Below are 24,868 nucleotides of genomic sequence, written 5' to 3'. Positions count from 1 at the left end.
CAGAAGTGGCCGAACAGTCTCCAGGAGTTACCGAGGCTCCCGCTCAAGGCCCGCCTTCCCCGTCTGAAGTTGTTCCACTGTGCAGGTCGGGGAGGAGCTGGCGACGGCCAGCATATCTGGCTGATTACGCATATCCAATTGAGGAGGAAAGGAGTGTTGTATACGGCCAGCGGCCATGTAACTAGCAATTGCAGCCGATTGGTCCGCCAGCACGGCAACTGACTGGCGAGATTTAGAAGAGTGCTGATTGGCTGAGCCACTGACAGCTCTACTATAAAAGAGCTGTCAGGGCTGAGGAAGCAGCTCTGTTCTCCCATTGTTTCATATGGGCAACTATTGTTTAAAGTTAATGTTTAATAAAGTTGATTGATTGGTTGACCCGCCTTGCCTCCATCGTTATAGAATAGAATAGAATAGAATTTATTGGCCAAGTGTGGTTGGACGCACAAGGAATTTGTCTTCGTGCATATGCTCTCAGTGTACATAAAAGAAAAGACACCTTCATCAAGGTACAACATTTAATATTTACAACACAAATGATGGTCATGGGATATAATTTAACACTTAATGATAAGCAACAAAAGTTACAGTCATACAGTCATAAGTGGAAAGAGATTGGTGATGGGAACTATGAGAAGTTAATAGTAGTGTAGATTTAGTAAATAGTTTGACAGTGTTGAGGGAATTATTTGTTTAGCAGAATGATGGCCTTCGGGAAAAAACTTGTGTCTAGTTGTTCTAGTGTGCAGTGCTCTATAGCGTCGTTTTGAGGGTAGGAGTTTGAAACGGTTTATGTCCTGGATGTGAGGGATCTGTAAATATTTTCACGGCCCTCTTCTTGATTCGTGCAGTATACAGGTTCTCAATGGAAGGCAGGTTGGTAGCAATTATTTTTTCTGCAGTTCTAATTATCCTCTGAAGTCTGTGTCTTTCTTGTTGGGTTGCAGAACCGAACCAGACAGTTATAGAGGTGCAAATTACAGACTCAATAATTCCTCTGTAGAACTGAATCAGCAGCTCCTTGGGCAGTTTGAGCTTACTGAGTTGGCGCGGAAAGAACATTCTTTGTTGTCCTTTTTTGATGATATTTTTGATGTTAGCTGTCCATTTTGCTGCCATTGAAGACTTACATAGAGCGCTCAACAGGTCCAGAATGCAGTAGCAAGTACAGTAATGAGGGGGCCCTAGGCTTGTCCATGTAACACCTGCACTGGCAGTTTGCTTCCACTACAGTTCAAGGTGTTCATCATCAGCTTTAAATGGCATGGGGCCAGGCTACCTGCAGATTGCTTTTCCCTAAGGACATCCACCCATCCTAGCAGGTCAGGCAGGGTAAACTTTAAAGATCTGGCTTTTCCTACAAGCACTGGGAATTTAGATGATGGCATATTAGCATTCATTGATGCCAGGTTTTTGTTGTTTTTAATGTTTAATGTTTTAACTTTTTGAGGGTTTTAGATTTTAAAATGATTTTATGTCTTTTAATTTTTTTAAATTTTTGATTGGGAACTACCCAGAGTTGGGTGGCTCAATATTTTTAAACAAATAAATATTTCCAGCATGAGAAAGACTGATTTCCAACAAATCTTTATTTTCAAGAATATAGAGACCAATGTCATGTCATGGCGTGAACCCTGATGAAAAGGATCCAGGGAGGGCCTACTACCCTCACAACAATTATTCCTAAAAACAGAAATTTGCAGAGGGAATGAAACTTTATGGGGTCCAAGGATGCCCATTTGAGAAGGGGCATACTCCTGCCTTTTTCAAGACAAGCAAGACCACCCCTCCTGCAGTGAATCACTAACCACAGTTTGGGCCCAACTATATGCCACTACAGTGCCTAAGAGGGCTTGGTCAAACAGGAGACAAGGGTCCCGAACACAAAGCAGCAAGGACTGCCCATTTCCTTAGGATCAAGCACTTCAAATCTTCTCAGATAATTGAGCTTGTTCCAAGTCTTGACCAGGACCTCAGTGGACCAGAGCTTCAGGAAAATACTCAAGTTCCCCCTGAAACCTTAGTGGTTCTTCAATGACTTGGGGTTAACTCGTTGAATAGGCCCCAGCTTTCTGCAGTGGAAGGCAATGATAGAGAACCTCAAGGATAAAAGGGGAATGATCTAACCATGGAAAGTGACTGGTGTTAGTATCCCTCCCTTTAGATTATCTCACAACCATCCTAATTTTACATGTGAACTCCTCTGAGAGTTGAGCCCCAAATAAGTTGGACCAGGTCTGTGATGCTACAGTGCCCATGGGTCACCTCTGAGTCTGGGCCAAAGCCCACCCCCCAACCCAAGCCTGGAGAACTCTACCAGCAATCTGGCCATGGGATTAAGATACTCAGAAAGGAGGAAGGTAAGCAGGAAGTTTTTTTTTTAAAAAATCTGTATCTCTGGACAGATTAAAAATATGTGTTGTTTACCATAAGGGAAGCAGCAAAGGTAATAATTTTTAAGATCAAATGGTATAATGTTGTCAAATGTTTAGTACTAGGAAAAAAAACACCTTAAAAAGTAACTTCTCTCCAAGCTACAGTTGTCAGTGACGAAGCAGCAGGTCTAAAGTTCAAACACAATAAATTGCAGTGAATGGGCAATATTTTTATTACGTCTGTTAGTAGTTAAAAGTAATAAATATTGCAACACGTGGAGACAAGTTGGAAAGCTAAGATATCCCAAACCAATGGGAGTTTTTCTTCATAAAACATTGCAGTAAACTATCCATCCTGCAGTCAAAAAGAAAAGATAAGGAGCCTTCATAGTCATGGCTTTGTCGAATAAAATAACTTGAGATTGTATCCATTTTCTGTAAAAACCTGTTTGCAGATAGACTCCTGGCAACCTTGGCCGGCCACAACCATAACCAAAACTGCTGATCCCTACCAGATAGTACCTAGTGAGATCTGGCATATAGCACGCAAGAGGGCCACCACTGTCTCCCTGGAACATAAGACACCAAGAAAAAAATATCAGTGGAAGGAATTCTCAGGTATTAGAGGGAAACGTATTATTAATCCAACACATTTACTTAACCTCACGAAGCATACTTTGCTTAAACAGATTTTAAAATCGTAATTGGCAGATATAGCACAATCCACTAATGTATAAATATTAGCTGGATTCATATGTTAAGCTGAGCCAAGTATTAAGGTTCACTGTATGTTCTCAGCAAAGAAATTGTGAACTATACTTTCCATGATTTGACAAAACAAAAAAAAGAGCTTTTCTGTTAAGATACCCCCTCCTGGAAATGGGATATCCTTGCCTTGATTATACTGCAAAATGTACAAGTCCTGTCAGTCTCTCAATATCTCAACATGACAGATCCACTGCAGGCCTCCTGGGACTTTTCTGAAAGTCTAATCTTCCAATGGTCGCTGCCAAGAAGCCATTAGGTAAACAGCTATTAAGAGAGGCAGCCTTGAACTTTCTTAGCTTCAAACCTGGCTGGAAGTTTAAATATTCTGAAAATTAAGATCATTTTACAGGACTTACGGTACTTTATGGCATGTCTGATCACCAATCGGCCCAAGAATTACAGTTGGTAGGGTGCAGGAGAAGGGCCTTCTCTATCATTGCCCCTGCTCTGTAGAATATCTCTCCCCCCCACCCCCAGAGTAAGGTCAGCTCCAACCCTCCTTACCTTCCCTGAGAGCCTAAAACCAGGTTCTACCAGTTAGTTTAAGGCTCCAACCAGGGAGCATCACAGTGGAGGTGGGCCACAGTTTAACAACAGATCCCCCCTTCCGCTCCCACACCCTCTCCATCTTTAATTGGACTGTAGCAGTTGGCTTGTATTAGCTTATTCATGTTTTCTGTATATATAATTTTTATCTGTGGTGGCGCAGTGGTTAGAGTGCAGTACTGCAGGCTACTTCTGCTGCCTGCCGGCTGCCTGCAATCTGGCAGTTCAAATCTCACCAGGCTCAAGGTTGAACTCAGCCTTCCAACCTTTCGAGGTGGGTAAAATGAAGACCCAGATTGTTGGAAACAACAGGCTGTAACCTCTGTAAACTGCTTAGAGAAGGCTGTAAAAGCATTGTGAAGCGATATGTAAGTCTAAGTGCTATTGCAAAGTGCTATCTGTTATGATTGTAAACAGCCCAGAGTTACCATGTGGTAAGATGGGCAGCCAATACATCTTATAAACAAATAAGTAAATAATGAAATTATCTTTTACCTGACAACCATCAATTCCTCCTTTTTCAGAGCCAGCACAAAGCATGTTGTCTCTCACCATCCCTGCATACCAGTCATGTCTATTACAAGTTGATATTGGAATAATATCGACCTGCGCTTCTTGTAATACATCTCTCTCTCTCTCTGGGATGAAAATTCAACACAAAATTGTAAGCGCTCCTATGTCTGTTTCAGGCAAAATGGAAAAATGTTGGTGCAGATTATTCTTGGTGCTTCTTAAGAATCTTAAACCTAACAACATGAATGCACCTTGCTTCCAAATGGTTACCCAGTCGCTTGCCCAAAGAAAAATTCAGAGGTTCTTTCAGCATTTGGATATGAAATGAACTTGACTTGGCACTTAACACAGCCAGTAGGTAAAAAGAGAGGTTACAATGCAATGCTATCTTTTTGCCAGAGTTCCTTCTCATTTTTTCCAAAGGGCAAACATTTAACTGTTTAGGCCAAGGGTGTCCAACTTTGGCAACTTTAAGACTTGTGGATGTCAACTCCCAGAATTCCTCGGCCAACTCCTGGTTTATGCAGCATTGAGGTATAGTAATGCAATGAAATGAAAAACAATGAATACTGGGACCAATATTAAGCAACCTGTCCTTCATAGCATCAATGATTATGCATGTGAACTGAGTAATCAGTTAACTTACCAAAGCAAGAAAGATGTTACTGACATGATCAAAGAAAAACAACATGGTTAAAGTTGCATGATTTTTTAAAAATACAAATTCAGGTGTTCCTGTCTCATGAAAGATATAAACGGGTATAAGCTAACTGTAGAAAAATACGAGACTACAGATATTCCCTTCTTTCAATATTTATAACAGAAAGTTGATTCTGACAGGAGAAGCAGTTTTCGGAATATAAAAGTAATGGTTAAAAGGTTTGTAAAAAGGAGACTAAATATATCAGTTCATATGAAAAAAAAATATATCAGTTCATATGAAAAAAACAAAACCAAAACCATTTTAGGCAGGAATGAAGTATTGAAACAATATTTTATCCTTATGGAACAAATTAGGACAGAATGATCAAGGAGTAGAATGATTATAGGGCACAAAACTCACTAGCAATTCTTACATACGAGTGACCAAGGAACAATGTCTGAATCAGTCAGTTGTGTTCATCTGCTATACGTTTCATCACTCAATTTATTCATCAATAGTTATAGCTGCTCCGCAGTCCCAGGATAAAACCTGCAATAGGTAGGAACATTGTTCCCCATTTGTTAAATGTTGTGCTATTAGGCATATTCTGTTTAAACGTCTACACCAGGGGTGTCAAACTCATGTCATCACGTCATCATGTGATGTATCATGACTTTTTCCCCCTTCGCTAAACCAGGAATGGACGTGGCCAGCGCGTGACGCACCTGGCTAGTGGTGGGATTCAAATAATTTAATAACTGGTTCTCTGCTCTAATGACCAGCTGGTTGGGCGTGGCCAGGGGGTGGGACAGTACTCAGCTTCCTGCAACACTCTGCCAGTCAAAACAGGGTGCAGGGATTAATTACAAAATGTGGACTTTGCATTGTGACATCCAGACCCAGTGAGCAAGGGGTATGAACTGCACAGAAAATACACTTTTGTTTGGTTATGAAGAAATATTCCCAAAATCAGATGTACACTAAATGTAGACTGATTTTTAGCTACACATCTTCCCAGCAAACAGCAAATTTTGAAGCTCCGGGTACAGAGGATTCATTTTAAGATGAGTAACCAGAGTTTGCGTGTTGGAGGTTCCTAAAGGAATGCTGCGAAACTCTGTAAAGAACATTGGAGGGAGGGTGCAGAATAGCTCTTTTCTGCCTGAGGCTGTAGAGACCTGGCACCAATCAAAACTCCACTCCCTTCTAGTACTGATGATGTTACCTAGTTTGGTAATGAAACATCTGCAAGAAAACCATCAAGCTCAGAGAGCACCAAGTTCAACCCTAAGCTACAAATATTCTCTTCTATTGATAAACACTTTTTGGTTAGAGGGACTCAGAGTCTGCCTTATATGAGATGGCTCCCAGTGGATTTCATTCTAAATTTTGATATGACTTCTGTAAATAAGGAATATAGAATTATAATGGGTGAGTATTTGATCTTTCATACATCAAAAAAATACAAACCTCAGGGATAAACAAATAAAAGACAGATTTGTAGAAAGAAAAGGCTCAGGAAAGAAAAAGAGTGAAAGTGTAAGAAAGAAAGAGGAAAAGAAGGAAAACTGAAAACCTTATATCTTTGGTACAGATATAAGTAAAATATATATCAAATTTTTACTCTAAGATTAACATTTTTCTACATTATTTCCATAATCCGTTATTTAATCATCAAAGCCCAGATCAATTTTTAATTTCAGTTTCTCACAAAAAGTCCAGTAATGATTCATATCGCTTTAAGCACTATTTGTTAATGAAACCACAACTGATTTATTTAATTACGCCAAACTCTAAATAAAACAGGAATGGAAAATCCTAAACTTTAGTGTAGACCCATGCTTCTCAACTTTGGCAACTTTAAGGACTTCAATTCCCAGAATTCCCCAGGCAGCATGAAGTTCACCCATCTTAAATTTGCCAAGACTGAAAAACGCTGATCTACAGATAGAGATTTTTCCATTCCTTTTTTACTGATTCCTACTTACTTATGAGCAATCATAATGCAAAATGCCCATTCCCAACTCACCTTACAGTAATGATCATGCAAAATCCCCATTCCCAACCCCTAGAGCAGGGGTTTGGGGCCTGGAAGGCCTCCTGCACCACCCTGGAAGCCAAAATAGGCCCCAGGGGGATTCCTGGGAGGGACGGGTGGGGCCAGGCAGAGGTGGGATTAGCTGGTTCTCCGAACTGGGCAAAAAATTAACAACCGGTTCGCCCGAACATGTGTGAACTGGCTGAAGCTCACCTCTGCATCTGGTCCACGAGTTTGACAACTCAGGTCTACGCAAAGAATTTTGAATGGTCCATGCCTGGACCAACATGTTTGTTATGTACACAGATCACATATATTGTTTCAACAAAGACCTGGAACTGTGTGTGTTTTATCCAGACATATGTGTTCTAGGCACAGATGCCGCAGAATCAGGAGAATGTGGCAAGAGGTAAGATCACCAGTGATGGAGGCTAAAGGAAGGAATACGAGACGAAGGCATAGGAAGATGGAGAGAAGGGTAAGCAGGCCATTTGGATACATTCAGCAACAAGCTGACAGTGATGCATGGTTCAGGAAGGTCTGTGATGCATGGTTGAGATCTGGAGGAACAGCAGAAACATGTTTGGCCTGCTGTGTTGAATTAAAGCATGGTGGGACAGCAGCACATAGGTGAAGAAAAGTCTTGAGAAGGAAGTATAATGGAGAGTGGAGCTGATCTTATGCATAGGGAAGGAAGGAATGAGCCACCAAGGAGAATTTGCAGGGAAAAATTGCAGTCCTAAAAAAGAGGGACGCGTGAGAGGAAACTACAAATAATCCCACCTTACGTTGTTGAATTTAAGAAAAGAACTTTGACAGCTTTCAATATTCTGCCGTTCCGCTTTACTACAATAAAAAGTATTCCTGGAATCTGTGCCGGGCCTGTTTCTAGACTTAGTCTACTTCAAAGAAGAACAAGAAAATGATGGGAGAGCTGGGTCCACGGCAATGCAGAGCAGGAGAGAGGGGCAAAGTGCACTAGTCATATCCTATTTAACCTACAAGAGCCCTCTGGATTCCTCTAATCTGTGTCTCAGTTCATTGGGAATATGTTGTGTCTTGCTCGCTTTCCCCGCAGCCGGGTCCCTCTTATCTCCTGCCGAACGCTGAGGAATGTCCTGGCATGCCTCCAGGCCCCAGCCCTGGCACCATGCCCAGACAGGCCGAACAAGACGAAGGGCCTGACGTGCCTCCAGCCCCCAGCCGTGGCTCCATGCCCAGGCAAATGGAGCAACTAGACCCCTCCCCCTCTCCCACAGCATGTGAGCCTGAGGAATGGGAATTGCCAACAGCTGGAGCCTGGAGAGATCCTCGCTTCAGGAGAATTGATAGGCGGCGTCAGCAAAAGGAAGGGAGGGGCAGGCCTGGATAAGTGCTGAGTCATGGAGCCACACCACATGGCCTATATAAAGGATCTGCTTTCTGGCATTCTCTGAGTCAGGCAAAGTCTACCTTGGATTGCTGAAGTCACTTCCTGGTCTCCTGCCTGCCTTGAGAACTTTGCTAGGACTTTGGCAGAGCTGCAGAGGCACGCCTGATACGGACTTCCCCGACCCGGCCGTCAGCGGAGGAGTGGGACACGACAGAATATGAGGCATATGGAACAGATCAGCCAAACATCTGGGCAGTGTGTTTATCCCTGGCTAGGAATAAGACACATTTTGTGCAACTCCCCAAATATATCATCCACCAATTAATGGTTTCAGCTGCACTCTGACTGAAGGGGACTGCTCGTCCTAAGAATGTCTAATTTGTCTTTAAATCAAAGGGGAGTGGTACCTCATTCCTGGATAATTTCCATCCACCACCAAAAAGGAACATTCAGGCTTCAATCCAACTTTCTCATTTTTAATAGACCAATGGAAAGTGGAAAATAAAAATTCACCTTCTTCTGTCGTCTTCCCCCATCCAGTTATAAAACATGGCATCTCATTATTTAGAGCAACAGGAACATCAGGTATACAGATGGGCTGGATATACTGATTGAATTTGATAGACTCCATCAGTTTGAACAAGGCAATGTCATTCTCATAGGTAATCTTGTTAAAACTGGGATGCATAAGGATGGCCCTGATCCGGCTCGTTTTGGTATGGACGTGGTATCTAGAAATATGATGCAATCCAACCACAGCTCTCCAAAATGAAGCGACCCTAGAATAGAATAAAGCCCTCTGTAGAAATCAATGTGAGCTGGTTGTAGAATTGTATGGTAGCTTCCTAAACCCTGAAATTTGCACACTTTTTTTTACCTTTAAAAAAAGTATTTTTGTTAATCTTTTTTAGATAAAGAGATAATGAACAAGCAAAGGGAAAAATAATTAATGCAGAGATATCGTATCTCAAAACGATGCTATAGAGCACCAGAACAACTAGACACAAGAACAGTTTTTTCCCGAAGGCCATCACTCTGCTAAACAAATAATTCCATCAACACTGTCAGACTATTTACTGAATCTGCACTACTATTAATCGTCTCATAGTTCCCATCACCAATCTCTTTCCACTTATGTCTGTATGACTATAACTTGTTGCTGGCAATCCTTATGATTTATATTGATATATTGACCATCAATTGTGTTGTAAATGTTGTACTTTGATGGACGTATCTTTTCTTTTATGTACCCTGACAGCATATGCACCAAGACAAATTCCTTGTGTGTCCAATCACACTTGGCCAATAAAAATTCTATTCTATTCTATTCTATTCTATTCTATTCTATTCTATTCTATTCTATTCTATTCTATTCTATTCTATTCTATTCAATAAGTAGACAAAGTTGTTACTGAGAGTAAAGTCTCAGTATGTCATTGATGGAACATTAATCATAAAAAATAGAACACATTAAATTATTTTTACAGTTTAAAAAAGGATTTTAGAGTGTCAAAGTGTCCACTATTTTGGCATTTAAGGATATCAAAAAGGGATTACCGTGTTTCCCCGAAAATGAGCAAATGCCCCGAAAATAAGGCCAAGCCTGATTTTTGGGGTGGGTGTAAATATATGACCTCCCCCGAAAATAAGCCCTAGTTTTGGGTGTCTGAGGCTGCTGGGCATCGCCCAGCGGAGAGGCGGGAGCAAGGTGGGAGTTTGCAGGCGAGGGGAATGGATGGCTGGGAGCTGGGTGAGTGCCAAGAACGCCGGGGAGATTTCCATCTTTGGTTGCCCCAGCAAACAGCTAACGAGTGGCTGGGTTGCGCTGCTACAGCAGCACAACATAGCAGCAGCCATGCTCACTGCCTTCTGCATCCCCAAAATAATAAGACCCCTCGATAATAAGGCCAAAGCCTTATTTTGGGATTCAAAAAAATATAAAACAGGGTCTTATTTTCAGGGAAATACGGTAAATTTGGCTAGTTTGGCAATTATTGATATATTTGTCTATTTTGGAAATTTCATACAATGTATAATAATAATAATAATAATAATAATAATAATAATAATAATAATAATAATAATAATAATAATAATAATAATAATAATAATAATGTTTTAATTTGTATACCGCCCTTCTCCCGAAGGACTCAGGGCAGTGAACAGGCAAATAAAATACAAACAGAAACATACACCATAATTAAAACAACCCTTAAAAAACTGATACAAGTATGCCAGATATTTAAAATAACATTACACCTCATACAAATTACAACAATTTAAAACCCACAATTAAAATTTAAAATTTAAAATCAGGCCAGTCCAGCCATATGGAATAAATAGGTTTTAAGTTCATGAAAGGTCCTAAGGTCAGGTAGTTGTCGGCCGGGGAAGCTCGTTCCACAGGGTAGGAGCCCCCACAGAGAAGGCCCTCTGGGGCCGCCAGTCGACATTGTTTGGCTGACGGCACCCTGAGGAGTCCCTCTCTGTGGGAACGCACCGGACGCTGGGAGATAGAGGCCGGCAGTAGGCGGTCCCGTAAGTAGCCCGGTCCTAAGCCATGGAGCGCTTTAAAGGTGGTAACCAATACCTTGAAGCGCACCCAGAAAACAACAGGTAACCAGTGCAGTCTGCGCAGGATAGGTGTTACGTGGGAGCTCCGAACCGCTCCCTCAATAACCCGCGCAGCCGCATTCTGGACTAGCTGAAGTCTCCAGGTGCTCTTCAAGGGGAGCCCCATGTAGAGAGCATTGCAGTAGTCGAGACGAGAAGTAACGAGAGCATGAGTGACCGTGCATAGGACATCCCGGTCCAGGAAGGGATGCAACTGGCGGATCAGGCGAACCTGATAAAAAGCTCTCCTGGAGACGGTCACCAAATGATCTTCAAAGGACAACCGACCATCCAGGAGCACGCCCAAGTTGCGTACCTTCTCCATCGGGGCCAACAACTCGCCCCCGATAGATAGCCGCATCTGCAGCTGACTGTACCGAGGTGAAATTAAAGCTTTATACCAGTTTTCTCTTAAATTGTAACTTGGGCTAAATTTTATAGATTTGTTCCATAATTTTCCCCATACTTGTGTTGTGACCTTAAAGTTTGCATCCATTCTCTTGCACACTCTCTCGCGCTGTACATAATATTCTATAGTAGATCATTTAAGATATTTAGCACCTTTCTACATCTCAGAGCAATTCTTGCATTGATTTTTAGATATATTTTTGGTCTTTTTCAGTCTTCCTTGAATTAGTTTCTATGTCCTTTTTTTTGTTGTTATCCTCCTCTGGCAATGGCAGATGGATAGTTGATACAGAGACAAAAGACATTCTGCCCCGTGGTTAAAAATAAAATTTATGCAGCCTATCCATCATGAATTCAAAATATCAGCCCAGACTCTCAGCAGGAGAGAAGTAGAATAAAATGAGAAATAAGAATAAAAATAAAATACTGATAAATGGATAATGATGCAAGTGTGAAAACAGACATAAGAATAAACTAAAAGGAAATAAAAATAAAACTGAATAAACAGTTCAAAGATTCAAAATTGGCTTTTAGAGGGAGCTCTTAACAGTAGATGCTACATGGACACCATCTTTTTTGTTGGAAAGAGAAATATGAGGTCAGATTGGTAGTTCCTGGGAGGACCTCTGCTGCTTAGGTCCATGTGGGAAGGATTTGTTCCCGATTCTTCCAGGCCTCCTGAGATGTCTGATTTTTGAAAAAGCTTGGTTAATCCAGGGACTATTTGCCTTCTCCTTTTTTGCGATAACTCCTTCACCTCCCTATCTGAGTGATTTTGAAGTGAAGCATCTAAAATAAATCATAAGCTGAAAAAAGTGGAGGGCCTGGATGTTCCTCTTCCATTTGGTGACCTGATGCTTCCCCTCATAGTAACAATTCAAGCCTCTGCCTAAAATGCAGCATCTGAAGAGCAGGGCACCACCTCCTCTCCTACTTGCTTCTCCTGTAGGTTGTGCCAGGTGAGAAACACCAAGGTGTAATTTTTCATTCCTTTTTATATAGATCAGGGGTGTCCAACTCAATTTCAACTGGGTGGGCGTGGCCAGCTTGATGCCATTCCCCAAACTGTTGGCATGTTTCCTCTTCGCATTGGGTAGACTGGGCCAAAGCCATACTGGCCCACTGTTTCCTCTTTCTGATGGGTAGACCAGGCCGAAACGATGTGGGTCGGCCCCTTACATTTTTCAGGACAGCCCCACTGGCCAGATGCAACCACATTGCGGCCCAGATTTCTCACAGGACTTGAGTTTGACACCCCTGATCTAGATGGATTATCCCTGACACTAATCATGGCAGTAGCAAGCTATGAGGAGAAAAAGAAATGGAAAAGATGATGGAACAAAAAAGAAAGGAAGTTTAGCTTGATTTGACCATATGGGAAGAAGACAGAGGTCTCTGGACTAATGAAGGTCCAGAACAATATCCTCTCACAGGCACAATTTCAAAATCATCTAGCCATGCTTCCAACATGAATGAGAAGAAAACACCCACTATGGAATGCTAAAGGAAAATGTCTCAGATTACGCTAATTAACAAAACACAATCATGATGGTCAGATCAAATCAAACTCAAACTGCTGGCAATGGTTTTAAAATGTCATTTTAAGAATCCCACTCCCATCTGAAATCTCTTACTAATGAAGAAATACAGCAACATCAATATCATCCAGCAGATGTCAGGCACAAAAAATGTTAGCACCACATGTGATGCTCCAATCAAACTGATTTATTACTACTCAGGCCTAGGCAAGAATCTACTCAACTAATGGTTAGCACTTGTGTGGCATTAAGAGTCCATGGAATTCAAGGGGGATGGGGTGGATTTAGACCATTTGTGGCTGTGTAGAGATTCTAGGCTGATTCCTCTCTTGACTCTGCCTCCAGGTTCTGCGCTCCTTCTCCTACATCAGAACATCAATTGCCAGTTATTGTCTAAGCTCTATTCATTATTAAATGGAACTAGGATTAAATTAAGATAGGAAAACCACATGAAAGATCAGCCATTAACTCATAGTTTAAAGTACTAAAGACCTTCTGACAAGCAAAGTCAATGGGGAAGCCAGATTCACTTAACATCTGTGTTACTAATTTATCAACTGCAATGATTCACTTAACAACTGAGGCAAGAAAGGTCATAAAATGGGGAAAAACTCATAATATCTCATATCTCATATAAATGAACAAATATCTCATTTCACAACAGAAATTTTGGGCTCAATTATGGTTGCAAGTCGAGGACTACCTGTATTAGGTATATTCACTGCCTTGAGTTACTTATAAAAATAATAAAGGTGGGATAAAAATAAACAAAAATATGCTAGTCTCAACCTTCCTTTTCAACTGCTACCTAGATCTGCCTAATTTTCTTTTTTCTTAGTTCCAGTTTATTCCAGTCCTCTGAGGTACTTTGCTTCTGAGTTCTCTTACTTTTGGTGCTGGATACTTCCTAACAGATTTTTTTTATTCCTTCAAGCTACTCGCTTTCTTGCTCTTTAACTTGAGCAGGGGGTCGGACTAGAAGACTTCCAAGGTCCCTTCCAGCTATATTTTTATTAACTTCAGTTTGCAGCTCATCTACCATTAGCTTCCTTCCTCTATATTTCTTTCAGCAATATTTTTGTAGGCTGCTTTATTTTTCCCTACCCATTTTGACTTTACTCAGCTGTAGCCTTACTATCATGCACTGATATCGCTTTTGTTCATACCTATTTGTATGACAAAATTAACTAAAAATCACATAAGCAAAAGCTGCCCATTTAGCTCAGCATTTTAATGTAGTGCTCTGCAGAGCTATTTCTCACCTAATCTCATTGTGGACTGATTTGGGATAATAAAAGTTAATGTCAGCAGCATATATTTTAGTAACACTAATATTTTATTACAAGTTCAGGAGGTCAAGATCGATTCAAAAACATATTTCTAAATTCAGCCAATAGGCTAACCAAGCTTTTTTTTCCTTCTATACTTATAAGAGTAGTTTAAAACGGAAGAGAATACATACGTCCATTCTTTAATGCAGTGTGAAGCTGTCAACACCGAGTTGTGATTAATTAATGATCCACCACATACATGAACAAATCCTTTACCGAAACGATAAAGCTCAAGACTAACTTGCCATGGCCATCCGCCAAGCTGAGCATCAATTCCACCAACAATTCGTGTCCCTGTTACTATGTCATCCACAACTGGCCTTGTTCCGCAATCTAGGAGGCAAAAAAGTGCGTTTGAAGGATTCCTCCACACAGACATAAATTCCTTGACAAGCAGCGGCAAGTTTGAAATTGGCGCGAAGAGCGGTTAATTAGATGGTGGTTGCGCAATATGGGCGCAGCCAGCTTTTATTTTAAACCAAAAGCAAGTCTGATGATATTCTGATGTTGAGGGGTGACATGATTCCAATACTTGAGGCGGGGCTACCACAAAGAAGAGAGGGGTCAACTTATTTTCCAAAGCACCAGAGGACAGGATAAGAAACAATGGATGGAAACTAATCAAGGAGAGAAGCAACCTGTAATTAAGGAGAAACTTCATAACAGCAAGGACAATTAACCCGTGGAACAGTCTGCCCATCAGAAATTGTGGGTGGGCCATCACTGGAGATTTTTAAGAAGAGACTAGACAGTTACTTATCTGAAATGGTATAGGATTAGAAGCAGTGGTAAAATCCATTTTTTTTTTTACTACCAATTCTGTGGGGGTGGCTTGATGGGCATGGCAGGGAAAGAATACTACAAAATCCCCATTCCCTCCTACTCCTGGGGGAAGGATATTGCAAAATCTCCATTCCCACCCCACTCTGGGACCAGCCAGAGGTGGTATTTGCCGGTTCTTCAAACTGCTCAAAATTTCTGCTACGGGTTCTCCAGGACCTGTCAGAACCTGCTGGATTTCACCCCTGACTAGAAGACCTCAAAACATCCCTTTCATCTCTATTCCGATTAATGTGTTCTGTTCAAAATACAGGCAGCTTGAAATACACCTCCACCTCCTCCAGCCAGTGCGTTCCTTATTTCAGACGCCTTTCTTTCTATTTAGTCTCCCCACCCACATATTTCTAACCCATATGCCTGCAAATATCCCTTCATATTCGCCAGGGCTTTTATTTCTTTCTGCTCTATTTCTCCTTGGTCGGGATTTCTGAGGAAATCTCCAGGGCACCCACGGCCGCCCGGCCCAGGACAGCCGTCATGGACAGTTTGCAACGATCAACTGCTTTCGAAGAAGAAGAAACCACCCACTCCCACGTTTTTAAAAAGATGGGCGGGATTTCCAATCCCCGCTGGCGGAGTTGCACCTAGAGCAGGGGTCTCCAACCTTGGTCTCTTTAAGATTTGTGGACTTCAACTCCCAGAGTTCCTCAGCCAGCAAAGCTGAGGAACTCTGGGAGTTGAAGTCCACAAGTCTTAAAGGGACCAAGGTTGGAAACCCCTGACCTAGAGGGAGATGTGGAGGCCGAGCGCCAGGCGCTCTTGTGAGGAGAGGTTGTCGGGAGTTGTAGTTCTCCGGGGGGAGGAAGGCCAGAGGCGCGGCGCACGTGCCCTCCGCGGCTTGAGGGCGGGAGCGGTTGGGCCTCCGCGCCTTCGACGGCTGCCGCCGGTGAGGCGCGCCCAGCTCTCGGGTGGAGAGGCGGCCTTACCGGTTGTCGGGATCACAGAGGAGAGGGCTTTGGGCGGAGTTTCGCTCAGCAGAAAAAGCAGCGGGAATAAGGAAGAGAGCGGCGCGCAAAACCGCCTCTGCATCGTCGGTCCGGACGAGAAAGGAAAAAGACGCCCGCCGCCTCGCTCGCCCTCCTTCCCGGCAGGAAAAGATGCCCAACCGCGGGGAGGCGGCCGCGGGCTCCGCCTGGAATGGCCTTTGCGACACGGCAACGGGAGGCCAGTTGGATCGAATGGAGGGGTGGGTGGGTGGAAGGAGGAATCGCGATCGCCGGTCCCGCTATCGGGTGGAGCGGAGGAAGTAAGATGGCTCGCAATTTCTAGATGATGAGAGAGGGGCGAGGGAGAAGTGGGGAGACGGGGAGCGAGCGAGAGGGTAGGTAGGTACATTAATGATAGATTAATGATGATAGGTTGACAGATGATGGATGGATGGATGCCAGAATGATAGTTGATGATAGATAGATGATTGATGGATAGATAGTAATGATAGATGATTATAGATGAAAGATTGACAGATATATATATATAGATAGATAGATATAGATACACACACACACACAATTTTCTAGAGTAGAAAAATAACTAACTACAAGCTTTCCATAGTTGCCAGACATAGCTAGTGTACAGAGAACATGGAGAAAGCTGATCTTTACATCTTCCTTCAAGGCAGCAGAGATAAACTGGCTTTTTGTTCCCTGAGATGGTCTTTAATCAGACCTACCTCATGGGAGTGATAGGAATTGTAAGCCAAGTGTTCAGAGGGCAGAAAGCAGAAAGCTAGGGAAGATGGATATGATAAAGCTTCACACACGTTCAAATGGCATCTTAATCTTATAGTACTAGACGTTCTATGGGGATATAGTCTAAACTATCTTGGATATTGTTCATTGCTTCTGTACAGAATTTTCTTGAACTAGGACTTTCTGCCCATTAGTATCCTAGTTTAGCATATCAGTTTGAGATTGGAATCTTCTAGGGGCTTTTTAAGACTTTCCTTTTTTCGCCAGTGATTGTTTTATTTTCAACATATTTATAAATGATGTTGTAATACTGCCCCTTGTCTCTTATAACAATTCTGAAATTTTGATATATTTGTTTCTTGGTTTTGCCTTTTCCGCTTCGCAATTTCCATTGTTCTGACATCCTGTTTGCTTACTTTTGTTTATCCATCTTTGGAAGTCTCTCTTCAGTCATCCTTAACTTTTTAAAATTTCATTTCACTGGTTCCCTTTCACAGAGGTTTAGGATTTTAAATTATTCTTGGTATTGTGCTGGAAAATGGAAGGTATTTGCTCAATCAAAACTTATTATTATGGAAGCCACTAGCTTTCTTCTTCTATTTTAGTTGAACATAGAATTGGCACAATAACAGTTTATGATCTGTTCAATAACCAGCCCATAGCCATATCTTTGCTGAGCTCTTTGATCTCACAATCAGTTATTTCTCTGTACTTTATCTGAAGTTCAAGTATATACAGTAGGCAATGTTTTGATTGCTTGAAGACTATTAGCAATGAAGAAATTATTGGATGCACAGCAACTAATAAGATGTTCTCCTACTTTGTTATTTATTCGTATGTTTTCCTCACTATTTTTATTTTTGGCATTCCATCTCCAACCACAAGCAACTCATTTTACTTGCATGTTCAGCTCATCTTTCTTTGTATATTCTGTTGATTTCAGATTGAACACAATGATAAAGCTCATGAACTTCCTCTTATGCATCAATGGGTAGAGCGTAAACTTGGTAACTGTCGCATTAAAGGAGTCTCCACAGACGTTATTTGTTCACTGACTACACTGTACCCAAGTACTTCCTTCCAATCCGTGGAGTGCATTTAAGGCACCCATCTGGGATTCTATTATTACTTTTTTTAAATTTTATTTTGTCACAACAGTATACACAAACATCAACATAAAACAACAACACATCATATAAACATATATATAAGCAAAAGTATTCAACAACTATATTAATTTGATATAATGAAAGGGAACAATAGGACAGGAACTTTTGTGCTCTTATGCACACCCCTTATGCACTTTTCCTTAGAAAAAAAATTCAGATATTCGAACCATGAATAATTGGAAAAGACAGATTTGTTTAAAAATAAAAAAGATTTTATTCCCTTGATTTCTAAAGAAAAGGATTTGACTCACCCTGAAACATAGATTCATCTCATTATTAAACCACGGGAGGATTGGAAAAGAGCTGATGTAGTTACCATTTTCAAAAAGGGGAAAAAACAGATCCAGGAAACTACAGATAATCAGCCTAACATCAATACATGGGAAGATACTGGAAAAAATAATCAAAAAACATCTGTGAACATCTAGAAACAAATAAAGTTATAACTTTAAAAACTAGCAGAGATTTGTTTAAAACAGATCATGCTGAACCAATCTTATTCTTTGACAAAATGACTAAGTTAGTAGACGAGCAAAATGCTGTAGAAATTTAGACTTCAGCAAGGCATTTGACAAAGTAGACCATAACCTACTTCTTGATAAGCTAAAAAAATGTGAGATAGACAACATCACTAGATGTATTTGTAACTGGATGACAACCAAACTCAATGTGAGGTCCTTAATAGTACTACATCTACATGGAGGGAAGTAAGCAGTGGAGTACCACAAGGTTCCGTCTTAGATCCAATACTCTTCAATATCTTCATAAATGATTTAGATGAGGGAATAGAAGGAGAATTCATCAAATTTGCAGATGACACTAATCTGGCAGGAATAGCCAACACCCCAGAAGACAAACTCAGGATCCAAAAAGATCTTGACAGACTTGAACAATGGGCCCTATCCCTAAAATTAAATTTAATATGGAGGAAAGCAGGAAAAACGAAAGATACAAGTACAGATTAGGAGACACCTGGTTCAAAAACAGTAACAGTGAGAGGGACCTTAGATTCCTAATGGGAACCCACTTAAACATGGATCAGCAGTGTGCAGCAGCAGCCAAAAAAGCTAATACAATCCTTGGTTGTATAAACAGGCACAGAATCAAAATCATATAGAAGGGGCCGGTTTAGCTCACGCTGGTAAAAGCCTGTTATTAAGGCTTATTAAGAACACAGTAGCCTGCAATTACTGCAGGTTCGAGCCCGGCCCAAGGTTGACTCAGCCTTCCATCCTTTATAAGGTAGGTAAAATGAGGACCCAGATTGTTGGGGGGGCAATAAGTTGACTTTGTAAAAATATACAAATAGAATGAGACTATTGCCTTATACACTGTAAGCCGCCCTGAGTCTTCGGAGAAGGGCGGGGTATAAATGTAAAAAATAAATAAAAAAAAAATAAAAAATATGAAGTATTAATACTGCTTTATAAAGTACCACTTTATAAGAATACACCTGGAATATTGCATTTGGTCACTACATTACAAAAAAGATGTTGAGATTTAGGAAAAATTGCCAAGAAGAGCATAAGACGACTAAAGGCCTGGAGTCTAAAACATGAACATTTGCAGGATTTGGGTTTTGCTAGTTTAGAGAAAAGAAGGACTGGGCGGGGGTCGGGGAAGGTTACCGGTATTCCAGTATTTGAGAGGCTGCCACAAGGAGGAGGTCAATTTATTTTTCAAAGCACCAGAGGGCAGGACAAGAAACTGAATGGAAACTAATTGAGAGATGCAACCTGGAATTAAGGAGAAACTTCCTAACAGTGAGGACAATTAATCAGTGGAACAGCTTGCCTTCAGACGTGGATGCTTCATCATTGGAGGTTTTAAGGAGAAACTGGACAGTCATTTGTTTGAAATGGTATAGGATCTCCTGTTTGAGTAGGGGGTTGGACTAGAAGACCTCCAAGGTCTCTTCCAGCGCTATTCTGATTCTAAATGTGGTTCTCATGATTCTTCATGGCAATCTTGGTTTTCTAATTGGGATGATACTTCGTGATCAGACAGACTTTGTACTGAAGACATACAAAAGATATAATATATATGTATTTAAATATTACTGATGAGATAAATCAAACCAAAATTGGCCACGTTTTTCCTTGAAGGTGAAAAGGCTTTTATACCAGTTTTGAATGGACTTGTTTCTAGTTCTCAAAAAAAATGGGCTGTGTTCCTAATTTTTTACTTAGAGTCAAAGTATTTATTTATAAAGAACAAAAAGTTAAAATTATAGTGGTCTTGCTTCATAGCAATGAATTATTTTGAAGAGAACAGAACAAGGGTGTCATTTCTCCCTTTGTTTTTTATAGCATTATAACCCTTAGCACAGCGGTTCTCAACCTGTGGGTCGGGACCCCGTTGGGGGTCGAATTATGATTTGCCAGGGGTCACCTAAGACCATCGGAAATATGGGAAGTATACTTGCGAGTCGAAGAATGGCGCTCCAATGGTTGACTCCACAAGCCAGCTGCAGGCTCTTCAAATCACTAGCCGAATTCGGTTTCAGGCGCGATGAATTAAAAAAGAGAAATCTTTGCTCTGATGTCTCCCTCTCAAGCCAGCTGCAATCACTCCTAATCGCTAGCCTAATCTGGCTTCAGGCGCGATAAACTTAATAGGGGAGGAGTCTCCGCTTTAATGTCTCCGTCCTCAAGGCAATCGCAAGCAGTTCAGATCGCTAGCCAATACGGCTTCAGGCGCGATAAATTCAAAACGAAAATAATTTTACGGTTGGGGTCGCCACATCATGGGGAATTGTATTAAAGGGGTCGCAGCACTATAAAGGTTGAGAACCACTGCCTTAGCATTTCAAATATGTCAAGAAAAATAGAGTATTATAACCCAATTAGTTGCACAAGAACATAAATTTAAATTATTTATGACTCGGGGTGGCACAGTAGTTAGAATGCAGGATTGCAGGCTGATTCTGCTCACTGCCAGGACTTGATCCTGATGGGCTTAAGGTTGACTCTGCCTTCCATCCTTCTGAGGTCAATAAAATGAGGACCCAAAGTGTTGGGGGCAGTATGCTGACTCAATAATAATAATAATAATAATAATAATAATAATAATAATAATAATAATAATAATAATAATAATAATAATAATAATAATAATAATAATAATAATTTAATTTTTATACCGCCCTTCTCCCGAAGGACTCAGGGCGGTGAACAGGCAAATAAAATAATACAATACATTTCAATAAAAATACTATTTAAAAAACTTATTCCAATAGCCTAAATTTAAAATACAATACAAAATATAAAATAAACCCCAATAAAATCCATGTTTAAAAACCCTATTAAGCCAGTCCTGCTCGGAAGAATAGATATGTTTTAAGCTCGCGGCGAAAGGTCAGGAAGTTGTCGAAGTCCTGGGGGAAGCTCATTCCAGAGGGTAGATAAACCACTTGGAGTGCTGTAAAGACTATGAAACCATATATAAGTCTAAGTGCTTTTAATATTTTTGTAATACTGTACTAACAACCATTCATCCTTGAGTTGTACAGCAGGGTCCCCAACACCCAGTCCGTGGCATGCCAGAAACCGATCCGCGCAAACAAATGAAGCCCCATCCAGAGGGTGCAGGCAGCATGCGAAACCGCACCCCTTCTGGTCCGTGGAAAAACTCCATGAAATCAGTCCCTGGTGCCCAAAGGTTGTAGGCCACTGTTATACAGTATGGTTCAGTGTCAGAGTATCAGAGTAATGAAGAAAAAACTCAGATGCTGATATTGAATTTAACAGAGGATGAAACACAAAGTGTTCATTGACTAACAGGCTTTAACATTATCACTAAGTCAAATATTTAGCATTAAAAAAAATAGAAATGGAAAGACTTATTTCTTGATAGAAGAAATTAAATTTGTCGTCATAAGCAAGAATTGCAGTGATTAAATGAATATTTTACCAAGTCTAATATTTTTATTTCAAATTATTTCAGTTTTTATTGAGAGTAAGGTATTAAATGCTTGACAGACTAGTTAATGACTTATATATAAATAAAAAGCCAAGTATTAAATTCAAGAATTTGCAAGATTCAGAAGAACAATGTGGCGTCATGGGTCTGAGTTTCAGATTGTACTATTATGTCAACTGTCTATCATAGATTTCAGTACTGATTAGAATTGTACTCTAAGCATATAATAAAAATGTTTGAAAATATTGAAAATTCAGAATTTGAGGTTTCTGAAGAACACAGACAAGTATTAGGCAAGCCAATTACAATTCAGGATATTAAAGTTATAAAGATTAAAATTGGAAAGACACGACATGGTCATGTGATCAGAATTCAGATACATGGCTTATATTTATGACGGCTGCAGTGTCTCAGGGTCATGTGTTCACCTTTTGTAACCTGACAAAGTCAAAGTCAATACTGCAGAAATAAACCTAGGCCTTGGCAGGAAAATTCCTAAGTTTTGGGAGAAATAGTTGGTATTCACATGGATTTCCTTGAAACTGGCATTATTGTCAACACAGAACGTTGTATTATAACGTTCAAAAGTTTGAAATTGGTTAAGAATTTGGAAGCACACAAAAGGGAATTTTGCTGCAGCATGACAGCACTAAATCTCACTCATCACCCAAGAGGTAATTGCAAATTTGATTTCACTCTTTAACCCCATCCACTACGCAGTCCAGTTTTGGCACCATGCAACTTCCACTTCATGGGCAACTGAGTATGGAAGGAAGAAAGAATTTCAGATCTGGTTGAAGAAGCACACTTCTGAAGAAGCTTGTCCATCATTGGCCAAAGTATGTAGAAAATAGTGGTGATTATGTGCAGAGGTATACCAGAAATACAAATAAAATAGTTTATTTCAAGAATTCCATTTTTTAATTAAAATATCCGTATATAAATTAAGGTTAGGGAGATGGAGGCATACTTTTCATTCAGCCCTCATATTGATCAATGATAAATGTTACAATTTAGACAAAAATTAAAGGTACAAGAATATTTCCGCATGGGACCATTAGATGTTAATTTTTCTATTGTTCTGTAGACTGTTCTACAGCTTTTAAAAAAATTAATATTGGATTGTTCTCTGGTGGTCTTTGATGTGATGTTTTAAGTTTTTAAACGCTCAAAATATTTTTGTCACTAATTTGAACAATGCTATTCACTTATTCAGTGCCATGCCTTCACATATACTCACATATATTCCATTCATTTATACATGGCATTTCTACAATATATGCCATGACACGTATCCTTTCATGCAGTAATTCACATTCTCATATTCTACATTCTTCTTACCATTTTCATTCATATGTATTAATGAATTCAACATGTAATGTTTATACCGTGTTTCCCCGAAACTAAGACCTCTCCGGATAATAAGCCCAATCGGGCTTTTCAGCGCATGTGATAAAATAAGCCCCCCACCAACTACTTACACGCATGCGCAGCCAGTCCTGCCATTTCCTATGCTTGCTTGCCACACAAACGGCACGAGGTGAGGCCGGAGGTGGGGAAGGCGGGGGGAACATGCCCTTCCTCCCTGTTCTTTGTGCCAGGTGAGTGGCTGGCTGGCCACAGCTGTTCTGACTTGTCCTACCGCTGCCACTGCCTCGTGGAATAGCACTCTGCAAGGCTTGTGCTGTTGCACGCATGAACTGCAATACCACTGCACGCTTCATACCAGCACAGCTGGTGTCCTGCCAGTATGTTGAACCTCATGGCAGTGCTGCCGTTTGTGCGTTCAACAGCACAAGCCTTGCAGAGTTCTGCTCCACAAGGCATCGGTGTCGGTGCAACGAGTCTCAAAAAGACTCGTTTCAGGCAGGTAGGGCAAGGGAGAAGTGAGACACATGGAACAAGACGTGGCTCCCCATGCCATCTCCTCCACCCCTCGCCAGGCATGGCAGGGCTCCTGCCCATTGCTTAGCCACCTGCCCCCTTTAGGGATGCAATTTGGGGGTGGCAGGTGAGAAGTGAAATGCACATCTTACCTTTCAAGCTCCATCACATTCCTCACTGTTGTGTCTAGGGAAACGTAAAAAAAAATCTATTTGAACACTCGGGTTTTTTTACAATGTGTTTCCCTGGACACAACGGTGAGGAACGTGACAGAAGTTGAAAGGTAAGACCTGCATCCCGCTTCTCGCCCACCCCATCTGTCACCCCCAAATTGCATCCCTAAAGGGGGCGGGGGGGCTAAGCAAGGCCCTGCCATGCCCAGCAAGGGAGGAGAGAACAGATGGCAAGGGGAGCCACGTCTTGCTCCACGTGTCTTGCTTCCCCCCCCCCACCTGCCAGAAATGAGTCTTTGTGAGATTCAAAACAAATGAGAGAGAGAATGGGGAGACAGAAAGAACAGAAAAGAGAGGGAGAGGAAAAAGAGAAACATGAGAAGGCGAATGGGGAGAGAAAGGAGAAAGAAAAAGGGAGAGGAAAAGAGAAACAGCTATGAGAAGGAGAATGGGGAGAGAAAAGAAAAAAAGGAAATGGAGAGAAACATGAGACTGAGGAGAGAGAAAGGAAAGAAAGAAAAAGGGAGAGGGAAAAAAAAGATATGAGAAGGAGAATAGGGAAAGGAAACAAAAGGAAGAAAAAAAGGGAGAGGAAAAAGAGAAACAGATATGAGAATGTTGAATGAGAAAGGAAAAAAAAAAAAAAGGAAGGGGGAAAGGAAAAAAACGTAGATATGAGAGGGAAGGAAAGAGATATCCATTTCCCACACAGGGAAACCACAATTGGAAACCCTAAACCGACACAGGGAAACACAACGCCAAATCCTAACCCCCCCCCCGGGTTTTGGATTAATGGATTTAATGATCTAAAATGAGTTTTATTTTGACCCCCAGACAGGATGAGTTCAAAAAGAAAGAGCTACTCTGTGGAATTCAAGAAAGGAATCGTGGAGGATTCTCAGGGCAAGAATCTAGCAGCTTTCTGCAAAGAGAAGATGTTGGATCTACGTATGGTCCGAAAATGGAGAGTAGAGTACAATAACCTCAGTCAACAGGTGCAGGAGGGAAATGGCAAGAAGCGCAAGTGTGGATCAGGTCGGCAACCATT

The 24,868-nt window shown here is 41.1% G+C and overlaps 1 protein-coding gene across 1 annotated transcript; it reads right to left on the bottom strand.

Annotated features, from left to right (window-relative positions):
* Positions 1-504: 504 nt before the first annotated feature.
* Positions 505-16,163, bottom strand: LOC131192261 (transmembrane protease serine 12-like). Its single transcript, XM_058171258.1, has 5 exons — positions 15,912-16,163; positions 14,277-14,478; positions 8,769-9,034; positions 4,185-4,327; positions 505-2,944 (listed from the first exon to the last, which is right to left on the bottom strand). Exons 1-5 carry the CDS (start codon positions 16,012-16,014, stop codon positions 2,702-2,704), a joined length of 957 nt encoding a protein of 318 aa, XP_058027241.1. The 5' UTR covers positions 16,015-16,163; the 3' UTR covers positions 505-2,701.
* Positions 16,164-24,868: the final 8,705 nt, after the last annotated feature.

This window comes from Ahaetulla prasina, chromosome 2 (genome assembly GCF_028640845.1).
Source record: "Ahaetulla prasina isolate Xishuangbanna chromosome 2, ASM2864084v1, whole genome shotgun sequence".
Taxonomy (NCBI): Eukaryota; Metazoa; Chordata; class Lepidosauria; order Squamata; family Colubridae; genus Ahaetulla; species Ahaetulla prasina.
The sequence above is the reverse complement of the archived record's forward strand: the minus strand, read 5'-3'. Positions and strand labels throughout refer to the sequence as shown.